Source organism: Aquarana catesbeiana, linkage group LG13, assembly GCF_042186555.1.
Source record: "Aquarana catesbeiana isolate 2022-GZ linkage group LG13, ASM4218655v1, whole genome shotgun sequence".
Classification (NCBI taxonomy): domain Eukaryota; kingdom Metazoa; phylum Chordata; class Amphibia; order Anura; family Ranidae; genus Aquarana; species Aquarana catesbeiana.
In genome coordinates this window covers 22,119,589-22,137,873 of record NC_133336.1, presented here as the reverse complement: position 1 = coordinate 22,137,873, position 18,285 = coordinate 22,119,589, and the positions used below count along the sequence as shown (strand labels likewise).

The 18,285-nt window shown below is 42.9% G+C and overlaps 1 protein-coding gene across 3 annotated transcripts in view; it reads left to right on the top strand.

Annotated features, from left to right (window-relative positions):
• The first annotated feature begins 632 nt into the window (after positions 1-632).
• The window catches only part of ZC3H14 (zinc finger CCCH-type containing 14), a 46,683-nt gene continuing 29,030 nt past the window's right edge, over positions 633-18,285 (top strand). Inside the window, exons 1-6 of one of the 3 annotated variants that reach the window (XM_073610057.1) lie at positions 633-814; positions 3,512-3,554; positions 4,906-5,020; positions 7,470-7,510; positions 8,214-8,379; positions 13,824-14,235. In XM_073610057.1, coding sequence (XP_073466158.1) covers positions 779-814; positions 3,512-3,554; positions 4,906-5,020; positions 7,470-7,510; positions 8,214-8,379; positions 13,824-14,235 — 813 coding nt within the window. In that variant the 5' untranslated portion in view covers positions 633-778. The remainder of the gene's footprint in view (positions 815-3,511; positions 3,555-4,905; positions 5,021-7,469; positions 7,511-8,213; positions 8,380-13,823; positions 14,236-18,285) is intronic. The other 2 variants (XM_073610056.1, XM_073610054.1) reach the window with 2 other exon arrangements.

The window sequence follows — 18,285 nt, the reverse complement described above, 5'->3', positions numbered from 1 at the left end:
GATTGACAGGCTGTTGGCCATGCGTTCTTATAGGGGGCGTGTCCAGATGCGATAAATAGCACACGATGTTGGGTAGGTGATTGCGGGGGCGGAGTCAATGGCGGTGATTGAAAAACGATTGGCCATGCTTTCTTATAGGGGGCGTGGCCAAATGCAATGGATAGCACACGGTGTTGGGTAGCTGGTTGCGGGGGCGGAGTCAATGGCGGTAATTGAAAAACTATTGGCCATGCTTTCTTACAGGGGGCGTGGCCAAATGCGATGGATAGCACCCGATTTTGGGCAGCTGGTTGCGGGGGCGGAGTCAGGGGCGGTGATTGACAGTCTGTTGGCCATGCTTTCTTACAGGGGGCGTGGCCAGAAGCGATGATTGGCACACGATATTGGGTAGCTGGTTGCGGGGCGGAGTCAATGGCGGTGATTTGCAGAGGGTTGGCCATACGGTCTTACGGAAGGCGTGGCCAGGGGCGATGATTGACACACGACTCTGGTAAGCTTGTGGCAGAGGGGGGCGGGATCAGATTCTGTGATTGACCGTTGGCCGGAGGGGGGTGTGTGCGTGCTTGTGGAAGGCGTGGCCAGAGGCGGTGAATGACACGCAATGCTTCTGCGTGTTATGGCGGAGGGCGGGGTCATAGGCGCAGACTGAGGGATGGCTAGGCGGGGCTCGCCTACCTGCAGTTTGTCCTCCTCTCCGCCGAGTGTCGCTGTCACATGATCGCCGGACCGGAAGTCTCCATTGCTCCGAACAGCTGGGGGCCTGGAGACCGGAGGAGCCATGGAGATCGGGACCGAGATCAGCCGAAAGATCCGGGTGTGTGACCGAATATACCATATGGCCTGGTCTGTGTGGGAGGGGAACCTTCCCGGTTATTGGTTCCACCTTGTAATCACAGCTCAGTGACCCCCTGCAGCACTTTTTATATCCACTTCCTGTGTGCATGACCCTTCCCTCCCTCCCCTCATGGCTGCACCGCAGATTTCGTGATGGTGACCCCCCAGTGGGCCATGTCTGATTACTTGGGCTCCAATGGAAGCCAGGGTGACAACATAGGGACCAATTCAGAGATAGGGACAGAGCGTTGTCACCCGATAACAGGAAGTGCCTGGGCAGGGACCTCCATGGCAGGATCACCAGGGAATACAGATATATATATATAGATATATATATATATAAAAGCTGCAGGTTTATAATCTACAGAAACTCCAACCCTTTCCCTGCCAGAGCTGTGCAGACATGTGATAGGAAAATGTTAGGCCTGAAGATCCCCGACCCAGACCTTCTCCGATATTTGTTGTTTACAAGTTAAAATCAGTATTTTTTTAAAGAAAGAAAATTACTTAGAACCCCCAAATATATATATATATATATATATACACACAGTATCTCACAAAAGTGAGTACACCCCTCACATTTGTGTAAATATTTTCTTCTATCTTTTCATGTGACAACACTGAAGAAATGACACTTTGCTACAATGTAAAGTAGTGAGTGTACAGCTTGTATAACAGTGTAAATTTACTGTCCCCTCAAAATAACTCAACACACAGCCATTAATGTCTAAACCGCTGGCAACAAAAGTCAGTACACCCCTAAGTGAAAATGTCCAAATTGGGCCCAAAGTGTCAATATTTTGTGTGGCCACCATTATTTTCCAGCACTGCCTTAACCCTCTTGGGCATGGAGATCACCAGAGCTTCACAGGTTGTCACTGGAGTCCTCTTCCCCTCCTCCATGATGATATCACAGAGCTGGTGGATGTTAGAGACCTTGCGCTCCTCCACCTTCCATTTGAGCATGTCCCACAGATGATCAATAGGGTTTAGGTCTGGAGACATGCTTGGCCAGTCCATCACCTTTACCCTCAGCTTCTTTAGCAAGGCAGTGGTCATCTTGGAGGTGTGTTTGGGGTCGTTATGTTGGAATACTGCCCTGCGGCCCAGTCTCTGAAGGGAGGGGATCATGCTCTGCTTCAGTATGTCACAGTACATGTTGGCATTCATGGTTCCCTCAATGAACTGTAGCTCCCCAGTGTCGGCAGCACTCATGCAGCCCCAGACCTTGACACTCCCACCACCATGCTTGACTGTAGACAAGACACACTTGTCTTTGTACTCCTCACCTGGTTGCCGCCACACACACTTGTCACCATCTGAACCAAATATGTTTATCTTGGTCTCATCAGACCACAGGACATGGTTCCAGTAATCCATGTCCTTAGTCTGCTTGTCTTCAGCAAACTGTGTGTGGGCTTTCTTGTGCATCGTCTTTAGAAGAGGCTTCCTTCTGGGACGACAGCCATGCAGACCAATTTGATGCAGTGTGCGGCGTATGGTCTGAGCACTGACAGGCTGACCCCCCCACCTCTTCGACCTCTGCAGCAATGCTGGCAGCACTCATACGTCTATTTCCCAAAGACAACCTCTGGATATGACGCTGATCACGTGACCTCAACTTCTTTGGTGGACCATGGTGAGGCCTGTTCTGAGTGGAACCTGTCCTGTTATACCGCTGTATGGTCTTGGCCACCGTGCTGCAGCTCAGTTTCATGGTCTTGGCAATCTTCTTATAGCCTAGGCCATCTTTATATAGAGGAACAATTCTTTTTTTCAGATCCTCAGAGAGTTCTTTGCCATGAGGTGCCATGTTGAACTTCCAGTGATCAGTATGAGAGAGTGAGAGCGACAACACCAAATTTAACACACCTGCTCCCCATTCACACCTGAGACCTTGGAACACTAACGAGTCACATGACAAGAGTACCTGTCACCACCTATTAGTGTCACAAGGGATGTTTACATTCCTTGTGACAGCAATAAAAGTGATCAGAATTTTGACAATGTAAAAAATAAAATTAAATAGATACATTTTTTAAAAGCGCCCCCGTCCCCACGAACTCGCGCAGCAAAGAAACCGCATGCTTAAGTCTCACCCGCATATGTAAACAGTGTTCAAATCACACATGTGAGGTATTGCCAGGATCGTGAGAGCAATAATTCTAGTAAAAAAATCTCCTCTGTAACTCTAACCTGGTAGCTGTTAGTTTTTTTTTTTTTTTAAAGCTCCGCCTATGGAGATTTTTTAGGTACCCTAGTTTGTCGCCATTCCACGAGTGTGCGCAATTTAAAGCGTGACATGTTGGGTATCTACTTACTCGGCGTTACATAATCTTTCACATTATACAAAAAAATTGGGCTAACTTTACTGTTAATTTTTTTTTAAATTCACGAAAGTGTCGTCCCCCCCCCCCCCCCCCCCAAAATTGCGTTTTAAAGACCGCTTCGCAAATACCGTATGACATAAAATATTGCAATGATCGCTATTTTATTCTCTAGGGTCTCTGCTAAATAAATAAATATAAATATATATATATATATATATATATAATGTTTGGGGGTTCTAAGTAGTTTTCTAGAAATAGGCTTAGGCATGGACCCGTTGTATGATTATGGATATGTTGTACATTTTCCTGTCCTTCTCTATAACTTCTCACCATTTTCTTCCTCACAGACGGCGATAAAGGGGAAGCTGCAGGAGCTGGGAGCATATGTGGGTGAGTCCTTCCTATCAGTTCTCCTCCCAGAGGAGCTTGCACTCTATTCTCATTACCATGTGTGGCACGCACCTTTTAGAGCCCTTTTACACTGGGGCATCGGGGACATCGGTGGTCAAGCGCCACTATTTTTAGCGGAACTTTTCCATTGATTTAGCAACGTTTTTCGGCCGCTAGTGGGTGCTTTTAACCCCCGCTAGCAGCCCAAAAAGGGCTAAGAGCGCTGCATCTTTGAGGCGCCTAAAGCGCCTCAAAGATGCTGCTTGCAGGACTTTTTTTGATGTCCTGCCAGCGAACCGCTCCAGTTGGAGTGATAGGAGTTGCGCTTTGCAGGCGCTATTGTTAGCACCTGTAAAGTGCCTCAGTGTGGAAGGGGTCTTAGTAGGGCTAAGCTGCTCAGAATAACGATTGGGAAGATTTATCCGCTATTGGGAAATAACAGTTGGCATGTGCCAGAGCCACCTACCATGGGCCAGAGTACACAGACAGCAAGCAAAAATGTATTGCTGAATCTGCTTGTATTTTGCTTTCTCCGGTTTCCTCCCTGACAGAAACCATGAAATTAGACCGATACAGAAGTACAGTTAAATCACACCTGTTTAATAAAAGTAAAAAGAACAAACGTAGTCAAAACATAGCCAAAGTTCAGTAACCGAAACGAATAGTCAGCCAAGCCAGAAGTCAGGGATCAATGTAGTGCAATAGCAAGCAGAATCTGGAGTCAGAAGGGATGTCGGCAAAGCAAGTCTTGAACAGTATCGCAGGAGATAGTTTCTGTGATGTTGACCAAGGCAAAGGCAGAGATCCTCTGGACTGGACGGCTTAAGTAGGCAGGACTGACGAGCAGGAAATCATCAACAGCTGAGTAACTGTGGAGAGATAGGAGCTGGCAATTAGCCGACAGCTGAGCGGCCAGCTCAGAGAAGAAAGGGCTAAGCCCAGCCCTGACACTCCCTCGCCCTTTGACATAATGATCTTTCCGTTCCAAACCTCTCGGGTTTCTTTACATACCATATTTTAAAGTTGGTGAGATCCTCACCGAGTCTCTGTGCAAAGCAGGCAGATGATGGCTGGGGGGGGTGACAGGGTGCTTTATATAGCTTTCTGAACACATCCCAGCACCCTACCTCGATGAGATGTGAAAGTCTAAGTGCAGATATTTTTTTTTCTTGCTGTTCTGTTAATATACCAGTCATTGTATTGTAATCTTTGGATTATGGGAGGAGCCCACCCAGGGTGAACATATAATACTTTATGTAGGTGGTGTCACCAATGAGACTCACACATAGTACCCCAGTGCTGCAAATCAACAGTGCTAACCATTTATATATGTATTTGTTCCTTCCACCAGATGAGGAGCTCCCGGATTACATCATGGTGATGGTAGCAAATAAGAAGAGTCAGGAGCAGATGACGGATGACCTGTCGCTCTTCCTTGGGAATAACACATTACGCTTCACCACATGGTAACACCGTCTATATGTGTCTTCTTATTTCATGCTGTAGTAGTGGGTCTTGGTGGCCATAGATGGTTTTTCAATGGTTATGGATGTTTTCGGTGGCTATAATGGAAAGTCTTGGTGGTCATTGTGGGGTCTCTAACTTATAGTTGGTCTTGGTAGCTACTGCAGGGAGACTATAGATGTCTTGGTGTTAATAGATCCCTCAATGACATTGTTGGGGGCTTGGTGGTTATAGATTTATTAATGGCACTGTAGAGGGTTTGTTGGTTCTATCAGGGGTTCTTGATGGTTATGGATGATTTGGTTGTTTTTGGGGCTACAGATATCTTGGTGACATTGTAGAGGAGTTGCTGGTTATGCCAGGAGGTCTTGTTTGTTATAGTTGTCTTGGTGTATAATTATGTAGTGGGGAGGATGTAGATGTCTTGGTAGCCGTAGCAGAGAATCTTGGAGGGTATTGATCTTATAGGCTATAGCCCCTGGTCTTGTTAGTTATTGCAATGAGTCTTGGTGGCCATAAGATGTCTTGGTGACATGGGGGGGGGGGGGGCTGCTGGCTATGTCTTGGTGGCTATCGATGTCTTGGTGTGTATAGTGGAGAGTCTTGGAGTCTACAGATGTCCTTGTGAAATTGTAGGAGTCCTGGTGGCCATAGCAGAGGGTCTTGGTGGTTATAGATGTCTTGGTTGCAGTGTAGGGGCTCACTGGTTATACCAAGAGTTGGTTATGGATGTTTTAGTGGCTGTAGCAGGGGGTCTTGCGGCCTATAGAATTTTTGGTGGTTATGGCAGGAGCCTTGCTATCTAAAGCAGGGAGTCTTTATAGTGGAAAGTCTTGGGGCTGCATATGTCTTGAATGCTGTAGCGGGAAGCCTTGGAGCTATAGAGGGAAGTCTTGGAGCCATAGATGTCTTGGAGGCAATGGCAGGAAGTCTTGGCGCTATAGATGTCTTAAGGGAATAGCAGAAAGTGTTGGCGCTATAAATGTCTTGGTGTTTTTGGGGGCTCAGTAGTGGAGTCTTTTTGGTTATAAATTTCTTAGTAGCTACGGCAAGTAGTCTTGGAGGCTGTAAGACAGTGATGGCGAACCTTGGCACCCCAGATATTTTGGATCTACATTTCCCATGATGCTCATGCACTCTGCAGTGTAGTTGAGCATCATGGGAAATGTAGTTCCAAAACATCTGTTGTGCCAAGGTTCACCATCACTGCTATAGGATGTCTTGCTTTATATTAAAGTGGAACTAAACACATTGATTTAATTGTCTCTTAAAGAGGTTACATTCAAGGTATGTTGTGACTGATAAGACCCCTTTCGCACTGGGACCGTGGACGCACTAGTGGTAAAGCGCCACTCGTTTTAGCGGCGCTTTACTGCTGTTTAAGCGGCGCTTTTCGGACGATACCAGATCGTTTTTAACCCCAAAGAAAGAATTAAAACCGCACGTGTTGCGGCTCTTCCTAGTGCTCCTCATTCATTGCAATGGGCAGGTGTGTTTTGGGAGCGTTGTATACAGCGCTCCCAAACCGCCCCCAAAGATGCGGCTTGCAGGACTTTTCCTGACGTCCTGCAAGCACACCTCCCCAGTGTTAAAGAACTCGGGCTTTCACAATATGGGCGGCAGTTTTCAGGCACTTTACATGCGCTATTTCTACTGCTAAAACGCCTAAATACTGCCTTAGTGTGAAAGGGGTATAACTGTCACAAGTGCTCTGCTCTCAACCAAACTGTCAAGCCATCAAATGTCTGGTGTCATAATTGGTCACATGTGCAGCACCATGGCAACTGCAGATCATAGGCTAAGATGGCAGCTTTCTTGGCTGTAAAGGATAGGAGGATTTAGTTCCGCTTTAAAGTGGAGTTCCACCCAAAAATGGAACTTCTGCTTTTCCTCCTCCTCTCCATATTTCATATTTGGCACCTTTCAGGGGGGAGGGGGAGCAGATACCTGTCTAATACAGGTATTTTGCTCACATTTCTAGGCATAGATGCCCGAGCCACCCGTGGGTATCTACGCCACTTCTGGCTCCTTCTCCGTCCCCTCCCGCTGTCTTCTGGGAGACACACAGTTCCCAGAAGTCAGCAGGGACCAGTGGGATAGCGCAGCGCGAGTTGCGCATGCACAGTAGGGAACCAGGAAGCAAGGCTTCACTTTCTGATTCCCTTACCGAAGATGGCAGTGGCAGCACCCGACAGCCGAGGGATAAATCGGCTTCGGGTGCCGTCATCGCAGGCGCCCTGGACAGGTAAGTGTTCTTATTTTAAAAGTCAGCAGCTGCAGTATTTGTAGCTGATGACTTTAAAAAAAAAAAAAAAAAATCGGCGGACCTCCGCTTTAAGCAAAGACACTTTTTGGGAGACTCTCTCTTGTTTTTAGGTGCCTGGTGTAATTTTAAAATAGAATGACTTCACTCCTACTCTAACTTCTGCTACTCTTCTCATTTGTCCTCAGGTTGCAGGGTGTGCTGGATAAGCTCCGTGCCGTCACTCCAGGTCAGTACTGCTGAACGGTGTTTGCATTCCAAACTGATACATGACTTCCTCATCCTACACTCGGTAACAGCGGTCTAGCTTCTAGCCCTGTGCCTGGAATAAAGTTGTAATAGTCGAGATAACAAGGGAGTGAATAGTAACTTGGTGGTGTCATTGGTTAAGGAAGAGTGAATTCTGTAAATGTTATGGAGGGGAAGAAGGGAAGATTTGCACAGTGATTGGATGTAGGGCCTGCAGGAGAAGAATACACTGACCCTGGCCTGAGGGACGGGAAGGATAGTTATACTGCTGATCTTGATGGGAAATTTTTATATTATATGCTCAGTTTTGGAAAAACTACGTTTTTTTAGGAAGTGGGTCGAAGGAAAAAAAATTGCTTGGCTCCCCATCAACATCTTCAGAATACAATAACGCAATGGGAGCTTTCCCCACTGACAGAATGCAATGATCACTGCTGGTGGTGGAAGTAACCATACGAAAAAAAAAAACTGACAGGCTGGTTGTACTGAAGTTGATCGATAGACCAGCCTGCCCATAGGTGGATTGAAATTTAACTGGCTCCTACTGAACCGGCCAAATATTTTATTCATCTATGACTGGCTTAAGTGATTCGCATGCAGACCTTTTACTTAGCTGACTGTGCAACTGCTGGAACACGCCATAATGATATTTGATATTAAGGCATTTCCCTCATCTCTTCCAGGATCCAACAGCCTGAAAGCCTCAGAGGCCATCATCTTCAATAGTAGCATGCCACCCCTGAAGAGCCAGAGTAGAGAGGATTCTGGGAGAGAGCCTCAGCTACAGCGGCAGGAGAAGTTCCACAGCGTGGTGCCCAGCAGCTCTCAAGTACAGCGCGGCTCTGACAGGTGATGTGTGAATTCTGTACTTACATATGTTTTTTTGTTTACAAAGGGCATTTTCACACTGGTTCGCTTCAAAACTGCCAGTAAATGTGTTAATGGAACGTTTTTGCTGCGCGGTTTTTAAAGGACTCTAAAACTGCACCAAAAACTTTTAGCAGGGGTTTATTTGAGGTGGTTTCCTATTCATTTCAATGGAGAGGAGCATTTTTGGGGCGTTTTTTTTTTTTTTGCTTTATTTACTTTTTTTTTTTTTTTTTTTAGCTCCCCAAACATGAGCCAAAAATGCTGCAAGCTATTACAAGCAGCGGAAGGGGACGTCCACCACCCCCTGCCTCCTTCCACGGCTTGCTCGTGCTCTCCCGTCCAACCAGATCTCTCCATAGAGAGGACCCGTCCCATGCCTATTGCTGTCACAAAGGGTGTTTACATTCCTCGTGAAAGTAATTAAAAACATTTTTTAAAGTGATCATCCCACACATGTGAAATATCGCCGTGAACGTCAGATTTTGGGCAGTAATTCTAGCACCAGACCTCCTCTGTAAATCTAGTGGTAACCTGCAAAGGCTTTTAAAACGTTGCCTATGGATAGTCAAATTTTTTATATATATATATATATACAGGGGGTCCCCTAGTTACAAACATCCGACTTACAAACGACTCCTACTTACAAACAGAGGGAGACAACAGGAAGTGAGAGGAAATCTACCCCTAGGAAGGGAAATTCACTTCTGTAAGAGTTATTATGGGGAAAAGGTACCTCCACTGATGCTTTATCACCAAGGCTTGTTTCCACAACAACCCAAAATTTTCAAAATCCAATTGTCATTGGGACAGAAAGTGAGGTGAAATCTTCTGAACAGGGGCACACACAGCAAAACAAATGTTACAGGGGTGTTAACCCTTCCCTATGCTATCCAAAAAGCTTAAAAATAGTTTTTTGGCTGGAGCTACACTTAAAAAATGTACCTGTTCCGACTTACAAACAGATTCAACTTAAGAACAAACCTACAGTCCCTAACTTGTTTGTAACCCGGGGACCCCCTGTATGTATATATATATATATATATATATATATATATATATATATATATATATATATATATATATATATATATTTTTTTTTTTTTTTTTTTTTAGATTTTTTTTATTATTTTCTTTTGAGAACGTGAATATTTTTTACTTATTCAATGTTTTTTTTGTTTGTTTTTTTTTTAAAGATTTTGGAAATTCTAATACACACACTATATATAAAACATTTTTTCTTCCCAAGCAAGTTTCCTCTAAACGGTTCAATTGAGTTTCAACTTCAGGAAAATTTCTCTCCACTCTTCCATAGCCATCGCTTCACCTCTACACACAACTGATGAAAAGTCCCTGGTTCCAGGCTTCCTTCAGACCACAGATTGGATATTAGAAGTCAGATGCTGGTATTTAGAAGGGATTATATTAAGCTCTTTGCAGAAACTTCAGATAAATGTATCTCTAGGTCGAGATTATTGATCCCATCACCTCCAAAACCTCAGCACAATCTAGTTTCTGCTAATTATTATAAACAAAGCAGCCAGATAATAGAGGGCAAAGGTTTTTTCCCTATGGCGGAGAGCATAGGTGTGCGTAGCCTATTGCATTATGGCGTGCACCCCAAAACGTTGCCCATGGATAGTCAAATTTATTTTTATATATATATATATATATATATATATATATATATATATATATATATATATATATATATATATATATATATATATATAAATTTTTCCGGGAAATTTTTTTTTTGTTTTCAATAACACATATAGTATTCAATAAAACATTCAGGGACCGCCCACCACAATTCGATGAGACATCCCAAAACTAAAGCAAACGGCAGTACACAAAAAAGAAGTGCATAACGTTTGGATATGTACATAGACATTGCCTATGAAGCTTGCCAACCTGACCCACACCGCCTTCTCAGAAGAACACCCCCCACCCATAATCAACCAAAAGAATGAGATCCATGTGAAAAACTAGCCACACTATCCAGAGAATACAATTTGTGTGTCGCCCCCCCCCCCCCCCCCCCCCCCACCCCAATTCACTATTGCAGAAGGACCACCAGCCCACCTTGTCGGAGGTGATAAGGTGCATATCAGAAGGTCACATGGAACAGAAAAGATAACATTAATAACAGGTTAAAACTAGCCTGTTGCAGTGAGAGGTGAGGCCACCCATCCTCCCCAGACCTTATTAAATTTGAGGAGCGCCCTCCCCCCCCCCCCCCCTTAAAAGAGAGAGTTTTTACCTCCCTATCAACATATCCTTCAAGTATTTTTGTATACCAGGACAATCCCAGAAGATATGAATACACTCAGCCCCTCCCCCCCCCCCTGCTGAACAACGCCAGCAAGAAGAGGTGACTGAACCAAAAAACTCTAGCTGTCTTCGCTGGGGTCATTTATATATGATGTAGAAATTTGTAGTGGATCAGTTGGGCATGGCCTGACATAGCGCAGCAAAGCTGCCCCCCCCCCCCCCCACAATCAGCACAAATAAAACCTTGGTGTGTTTCTTTAAGTGCTACTTTTGTGCTGTAAAAATTAACATTTGTGCTGCTTTTGTTTTTCCGATATTAGCAATTGTTTTTCCCAGACTATGACATCATCTAGCCCCCTACAAAAGCCACAAAACCAGGCTGGTTGGTTAGTGCTGCATTTGTGCTGTTTAAATTTCCGTTCTATCTTTTATAGTTTTTGCGTTATTAATATTTTATTAAATGTCACCAAAGGTCACTCGGTCCCCCTATAACAACCAACAGCCAAATGTTAACCAAAATTAACATTTGTGCTGCTTTTATTTTAAAGATGTTAGTAATTTAGTTTTTTTTTCTAGACTATGACGTCATTTAGCTCCTCTACAACAGCCAAATGACATGAACCCGGGCTGGTTGGTTAGTGCCGCGTTTGTGCGTTTAAATCTCTGTTCTATCTTTTTATCATTTTTCGTTTCGTGTCCTTTGGCTGTTGTGGGGGGGCTAGGTAATGTCATAGTCTGGGAAAAAAACAATTGCTAATATCGTAAAAATAAAAGCAACACAAATGTTAATTTTTATGGCACAAACGTAGCACTAAAGAAACACACTTGAGTTATTATTTGTGTTGATTGTAGAGGGGCCAGCTTAGCTGAGCTGGCACAAGATTAGTCTGGTAAAGGGTGCATCCCAGACATCCTCCCAATCTTTTGTGTCCAAATCGGGGGTCACTGACTCCCACTTAGCTCTACACACACTCGTGAGCCGAATAGTCTCAGGGAAAAGGAACTTAGAACTGCGGGAGTGCAGGTTGCGGGCTGGAGCTCGTCCCCAGCTCCTGTGATCACTGAGGGGAAAGGAGGAAGAAATCCCTAGTGCCGCACATCCACAGAGTCCTATAGTGATGGTGGTGAGACTGGCAACCTCAGCCTGGGCTCCTGCCAGGCCATGCTTTCAACGCGCATTTCCCTCCTACCCGCTGGAACTTAGTCATGGGTATCGTGCACAGCTCTAAAGCAAAAAATAAAAAATAAAAAAATGCCCATTTGCAATCGTAAGCAGGGTTTAGAACAAGGGTAGGCAACCTTTTTAGAGGTTGAGATCTACCTGGACAACATTGTAGGAAATCGAAAACCCCAGGATGGGCTGAAAAACTCGGCTTATACTCGAGTATATACAGTAATTAGTTATTAAGTGTTCTTGCATAGCAAGACCACTTACTGTTATCTCACATATATATTATTATTATTATAGCCAAATTTACCACCCTAACTCCTCCCACAATTTTTACACTACATAGACTAGTAATATACCGAAACGTGCGGATTGTTCCCGAATGGTGTGCTATTACTTTGTGGAACGTTTCGCCGAATGGTTCACAAAATATCGTTGTTTTTGCGGCGAAATTGGTCCCATAGGAATGAATAGGGAAACTAGAGTGGGAGGTGACAAAAGCTGAAAAATCAGAACATGATTTCTAAACTGCCGCCACTCCCTCATTTTCAAGCCCACCTACACAAATCTTATATCAAAACGTTCAGCTATCCCTGCTGCCACTAAACATGTCCACGGCTAAGCCATAGTCCTGATAGTTTTCACAATATGACCATTTGTTTGCAACTCACACCGTCCATTGACATTCATTGAAACTACACTCTAGCCCCTTCAAATTTGAAGGGCAATTTCTAAACTGTGACTGTGCCTTCAATTTTAATATTTCAGAGACATACTATGTATCAAAATCTAGGTCTGGGTCTTGTGATTCTCACAATATAAAGATCTTCGCTGTAGGATTTACAGTTTTTAAAATACAGCCATTTGAATTACTGCACAGTTACTACAGCTATCATGGTCCTGTGTATTGAGCAGTATTTGTGAGGCATAAACAGGACATGAGCGTTGCTAGGAAACAGTGGTTGTAAACACAAGATGCTGAGACACCCCAAATGCATGTGGTCATACCTTCATCTGCTAGACTTGATAATGCTTGCAGACTCCTCCCACAGTTTTTACACTACAGAGACAAGTAATATACCGAAACGTGCGGATTGTTCCCGATTGGTGTGCTATTACTTTGTGGAACGTTTCTGTGGTGAAATTGGTCCCATAGGAATGAATGGCGAAATGTTCAATGTCATTTAATTGGTGTGCTATTACCTTGTGGAACGTTTCGCCGAATGGTTCACGAAATATCGTCGTTTTTGCGGTGAAATTGGTCCCATAGGAATGAATGGCGAAATGTTCAAAACTAGAGTGGGAGGTGACAAAAGCTGACAACCCCATGATCAGCCAAAACATTATGACCGCCCCATAAAAAAAAAAAATATTTTGTGGAACGTTTCGCCGAATGGTTCACAAAATATTGTCGTTTTTGCGGCGAAATTGGTCCCATAGGAATGAATGGCGAAATGTTAAAAACTAGAGTGGGAGGTGACAAAAGCTGACAACCCCATGATCAGCCAAAACATTATGACCGCCCCATAAAAAAAAAAATCATTTTTGAAAAAAAAAAAAAAATCATTTTTGAAAAAAAAATTCATTTTTGAAAAAAAAAAAAAATCATTTTTGAAAAAAAAAATTCATTTTTGAAAAAAAAAAACTTTTGAAAAAAATGTTCAGCAATTTCAGCTAATGATGGGACTTCAACTTTTTTACTACTATTTATACTTTTTAAAATATTAAGCATTTTAACACTTTTCACAGTTACTCAAGCCACTCCACCCCACCCAGTTACTCCGCCCACTCCAGTTGTAGAGGCAAGAACACTTTTCACAATTTCCCCAGAAATTGTAGCTTTTCTAGGTTAAGCTGTTGTGTGTTTTTTTTTTTTTTTTTTTTTTTTTTTTTGGCAACACAAGACCTGCCATACTATTTCTACATCTGTTAGTGTCTGTCGGAGAAATTCTAATGAATTGCTGTGTGAATGTTTGATTTGTAGATCCTCCACTGATGCCGCTGTAGCCGCTCGCCTGACATCAGCAGTGAAACCCCTCCAGGACTTGTCCTCCTCAGAGGACATCATTGACATTAAACTGGACATGGACGATGCCTTCAATGAGGACTTGAGCTTCAGCTCAGAAAGTTCCATACATCCCAGGAAGAAGCCAATCTCTCTTGTCAGAACGCAGAGACCTACAGCTCAGGTGTACAGGCCTCCAGGAAGCGCACACCGCCTGGAGGAACGCAGCGCGGCCATACACAGAATATCCCAGGGCGAGCCCATTCCGGTCAGACAGTCCAGCTTCCATAGCAACAGAATAGTTGACACCCAACCTTATGAACTGCAAGAGGTCTTCCAAGCGGAGGAGACCTTCAGACCTGCAATGGCCACAGAAAGAGCTTTACCACAGGTAAGGTTCTATGCAAGGTTCTATACCTTACAGCAGGTAAGGTTCTATTTCCGACTCTTTCAAAACGGTCTTTCATTGGTGGGTGGACACTCCTGGAAGGTTAGAGTGAAACCATAGTAGGAGCAGAGAGTGATCCAGCAGCAGCTAAGAGTGTTAGTTCAACCACTTGACCTCCGGAAAGTTTTACCCTCTTCAGGTTATATTCACAGCTCAGCATTTTGGAGCCAAAATGCTGTAGGAGAAAAAAAATCAATTATTCTCTAATGGAGTTGGTTCACATCTCCACTCCAAGTCACTTATAGTGCAAAAATGTTCTTTTAGTAGCTCAAGTTGGGCAGATTTGCGTGTTTTTAATCCCATAGGAATTCATTGAAACACTCCATTTGCATGTTTTTGTGCGCATTTGTGCATTTTGTCACACGCTTTTGAGAGGTTTTTCTGCTCTAATGAAAAAAATGTAAAAGAAAAAATAGTATATGAATAAATAAATGTAAAATACACAGCTACAAATCATATATAAAATGCATTAATATGTAATATTACATAAATAATAACCCCTAAACTTACAAAATATATTAAATAAATTGTTATTGATAATAATGAAATAATAAACACCCAAACAAAAACAAATTATTAATAATAATTGTTGATAAGAATAATAAAGTAATATTACTCTTATTATTTTGTTAGGATTGTTAATATATTTTGGGTTAGGGTTTTTAGTTATTTTCATGTGTGTGTCTCTCTATCTCTATCTCTGTCTCTCTCCCTTTTTTTAATTTTATTTATTTATTTTTTGGTTAATTACCGTAATATACTCCTGTATAAGTCGAATTTTTCAGCCCCTTTTTTGGGGCTGAAAGTGCCCCCCTCGACTTATACACGAGTCACCGCCGTCTGCCTACATGATCACATGTCATGCAGGCAGACGGCGGCCAGCGTGTGCTACACAGCACTCGGCAGTGGCTCTCACTGTTCAAAAGCCGCGCCTCCTCGTCTGTGATAGGCAGTCAGTGTACAGCCTATCACGGACCTTCTCTCATCCTCATCCTTGGTATGAGGATGAGAGAAGGTCCGTGATAGGCTGACCGCTGGGAAATGGAATTTTCTGCCTATCATGGACGAGGAGGAGGCGCGGCTTTTGAACAGTGAATGGCCGCCGAATACTACACGCTGATCGGTGCAGAGCGGCGCACGGAGGCATGCGCAAGACACAGGTAGGATGCACACAGGTACATATACACATGACACATACACAGGTACATATACACATGACACATGCACATATACACAGGTACATGACACATATGCACAGGACACAGGTACATATACACATGACACATGCACATATACACAGGTACATGACACATATACACAGGACACATGCACAGGACACAGGGAGGTATACAGCTACAAATGGGCATTGTTGAACCTCTTTTTCCACTTACAGTAGCTGCTGCATTTCTCACCCTCGTCTTATACACGGGTCAATACGTTTTTCCCATTTTTTTTTTTTGTGGTAAATTAGGGCCTCGACTTATACTCGGATCGACTTATACACGAGTATATACGGTACTTATTACATCGTATTCATTTATTTTTATTTTATTAATTATTATTTTACATTTATTCATTTATTGTTAATAGTATTAACACCCTAACAAAAATAAATAATCCTAACCTTAACTCCAACCCCTTACTCCAACAAAAAAAATTAATGAATAAGAAAAACTGAAAAACCTAGCAGCAAATGATGCAACAGATTATAGTTTTCTCTAGCCAAAGCTCAAAAATGTTGTATAAAAATGCACAAATCATGCTTAAAAACATGCCAAAATCCCACATTAAAAATGTGCAAAATAACACCGGAAAAACTCTCATAGACTCTATGCTCTGGTGTGAATGCAGCCTCATCATGACCGGGGCATTTTTGCTATTTAGCACTGCGCTACTTTAACTGTCAATTGCATTGTCATGTAACACTGTCCCCAAATGAAATTTATATCCTTTTTTTTTTCTGTGCACAAATAGAGCTTTCGTTTGATGGTATTTGATCACCACTGCGTTTATTTATTTTTTGCTATTAAAAAGAAAAAAGTCGGAGGATTAAAATGAAAGAATTCAAAATGTTCTACTTTCTGTTATTAAAACATATCCAATGGAAAAAAATAATGTAATTTCTTCATTAATTTAGGCTAAAATGTATTGTGCTACATGTCTTGGGTTTAAAAAATCCCAATAAGTGTATTAATTGGTTTGTGTGAAGGTTTTAGAGTCTACAAACTATGGTGTCTATATACTGGAATTTACACAGCTATAGACGCTATACTGTAAAAAACAGTGATCATCAACTTCTAGTGTGATAGGGTGGTGGGCAATCTGTCACTAATACACACTGGCTGGGAGAGTCACTGACTGACACTGACGTCGCTAGTGACTTTAATACAGTGATCAGTGATAATACTGTACACTGTCACTGTAATAATGGCCCTTGGTGGGAAGGGGTTAAGATCTAGGGGCAATCAAGGGATTAACTGTGCCTAACTATGTGTAATGTGTGTATTGTGTGCTGGTTTTACTTACCAGTCTGGCTGTTTGTTTTTCTCCCTGCTTTTTAGGGAGAAGAATCAGCCAGATAGCTGTTCCCTGTACACAGAGCTCTGTGTGTTTTGTAAACCCAGAACTCTGTGTGTGATTGGTCACAGCTGATCAGCTGATTTCAGAGGAAATCATTGGCTGAAATCAACTGCTAAACTTGTGCTGTATCCAATTACTGAATGGGTTGGCTGGGGGGCGTGCGCATGTGGGCCCCAAACCCAGAAGATGACTGGTCAGACACATGTACATGATCATGCCTGTACCTGCTTCCCGCTCGCAGTATATTTACTGTGGGCGGTTGGCGGGTAATTAAAAGTAAAAAAAAAAAAAAAATCTGATCTGAAAGCCCTAAATACCTAAATCAATAGTCATGTGATGCACCAGGTCCTGAGTCATCTGCCTTTCCCGCAGAAGAGGCAGGTCCTTCATCTGGTGTCTATTTTACTGCCTGGATGACAGATAGAGCTGCAGGCATCATTCAGATATCTATTCTTTTATTTTTTATTTTTTTAGCAGGCAATTCCCTACAGTGTAAAAGCTATCATAGCGGCTGTTTAGCCACTTGATTGCTTTTACAGGTGGCAGGGACGCCCCCCTCCCTCCGGTGCTTCTCCCGGCTCACCCATGCAATCGGTGACCCAGAGAATGAGTCTGCAGTCGGCAGTGGCTTTTTTGCCATAGAGCTAACCGCGGACCAGACGGTCTCCGGCCATCTCTATGACCCGCGGAGGCCTGAAGCAACGTCATGATGTCTCTTATGCCACCTGCAGATTTAAACACTGCCTTCTTCTTCTTTTCTTCTTCCTTCTTTTTTGCCTGGAAGCCTGAAAAAAAAAAATCTATCTCAGGCTTTCCAGCATAGAGGAGAGATGTGGGGACTTCTAGACCCCAGATCTTTCTGTAAAGAGGACTTGTCATGCCCTATTCCTATTACAAGGAATAAAAATGTAATAGGAATAAAAATGATCAAATCTAAAAAAATTTATAGGGAAAGTGTAAAAATTAAAAAATAAACAATAATAAAAATTTATAGTGCCCTCTTGCTCGTACGCAGAAGTGAACGTATACATAGGTTGTAAATATGTAGATGGCGTTCAAACCACACGTGAAGTATCGCTGCAAATGTTAGAGCGATAATTCTAGCGCTAGACCTCCGCTGTAACTCTAAACTGGTAACCTATAAACTTTTGTGTCACCTATGGAGATTAAGTACCAAAGTTTGGTGCTATTCCACGAGTGTGCGCAATTTTAAAGCACAATTTGTTAGGTATCTATTTACTCGGCGTAACATTATCTGTCACATTATACAAAAATTGGGCTAACTTTAGTGTTTTATTATTTATTTATTTATTTTTAAATCGCTTTTGAAAAATTGCTGTAGAAATGCCATTTCTTTAAAAACTAGAACGACCGCCATTCTATTCCCTAGGGCAGGCATGTCCAAAGTCCGGC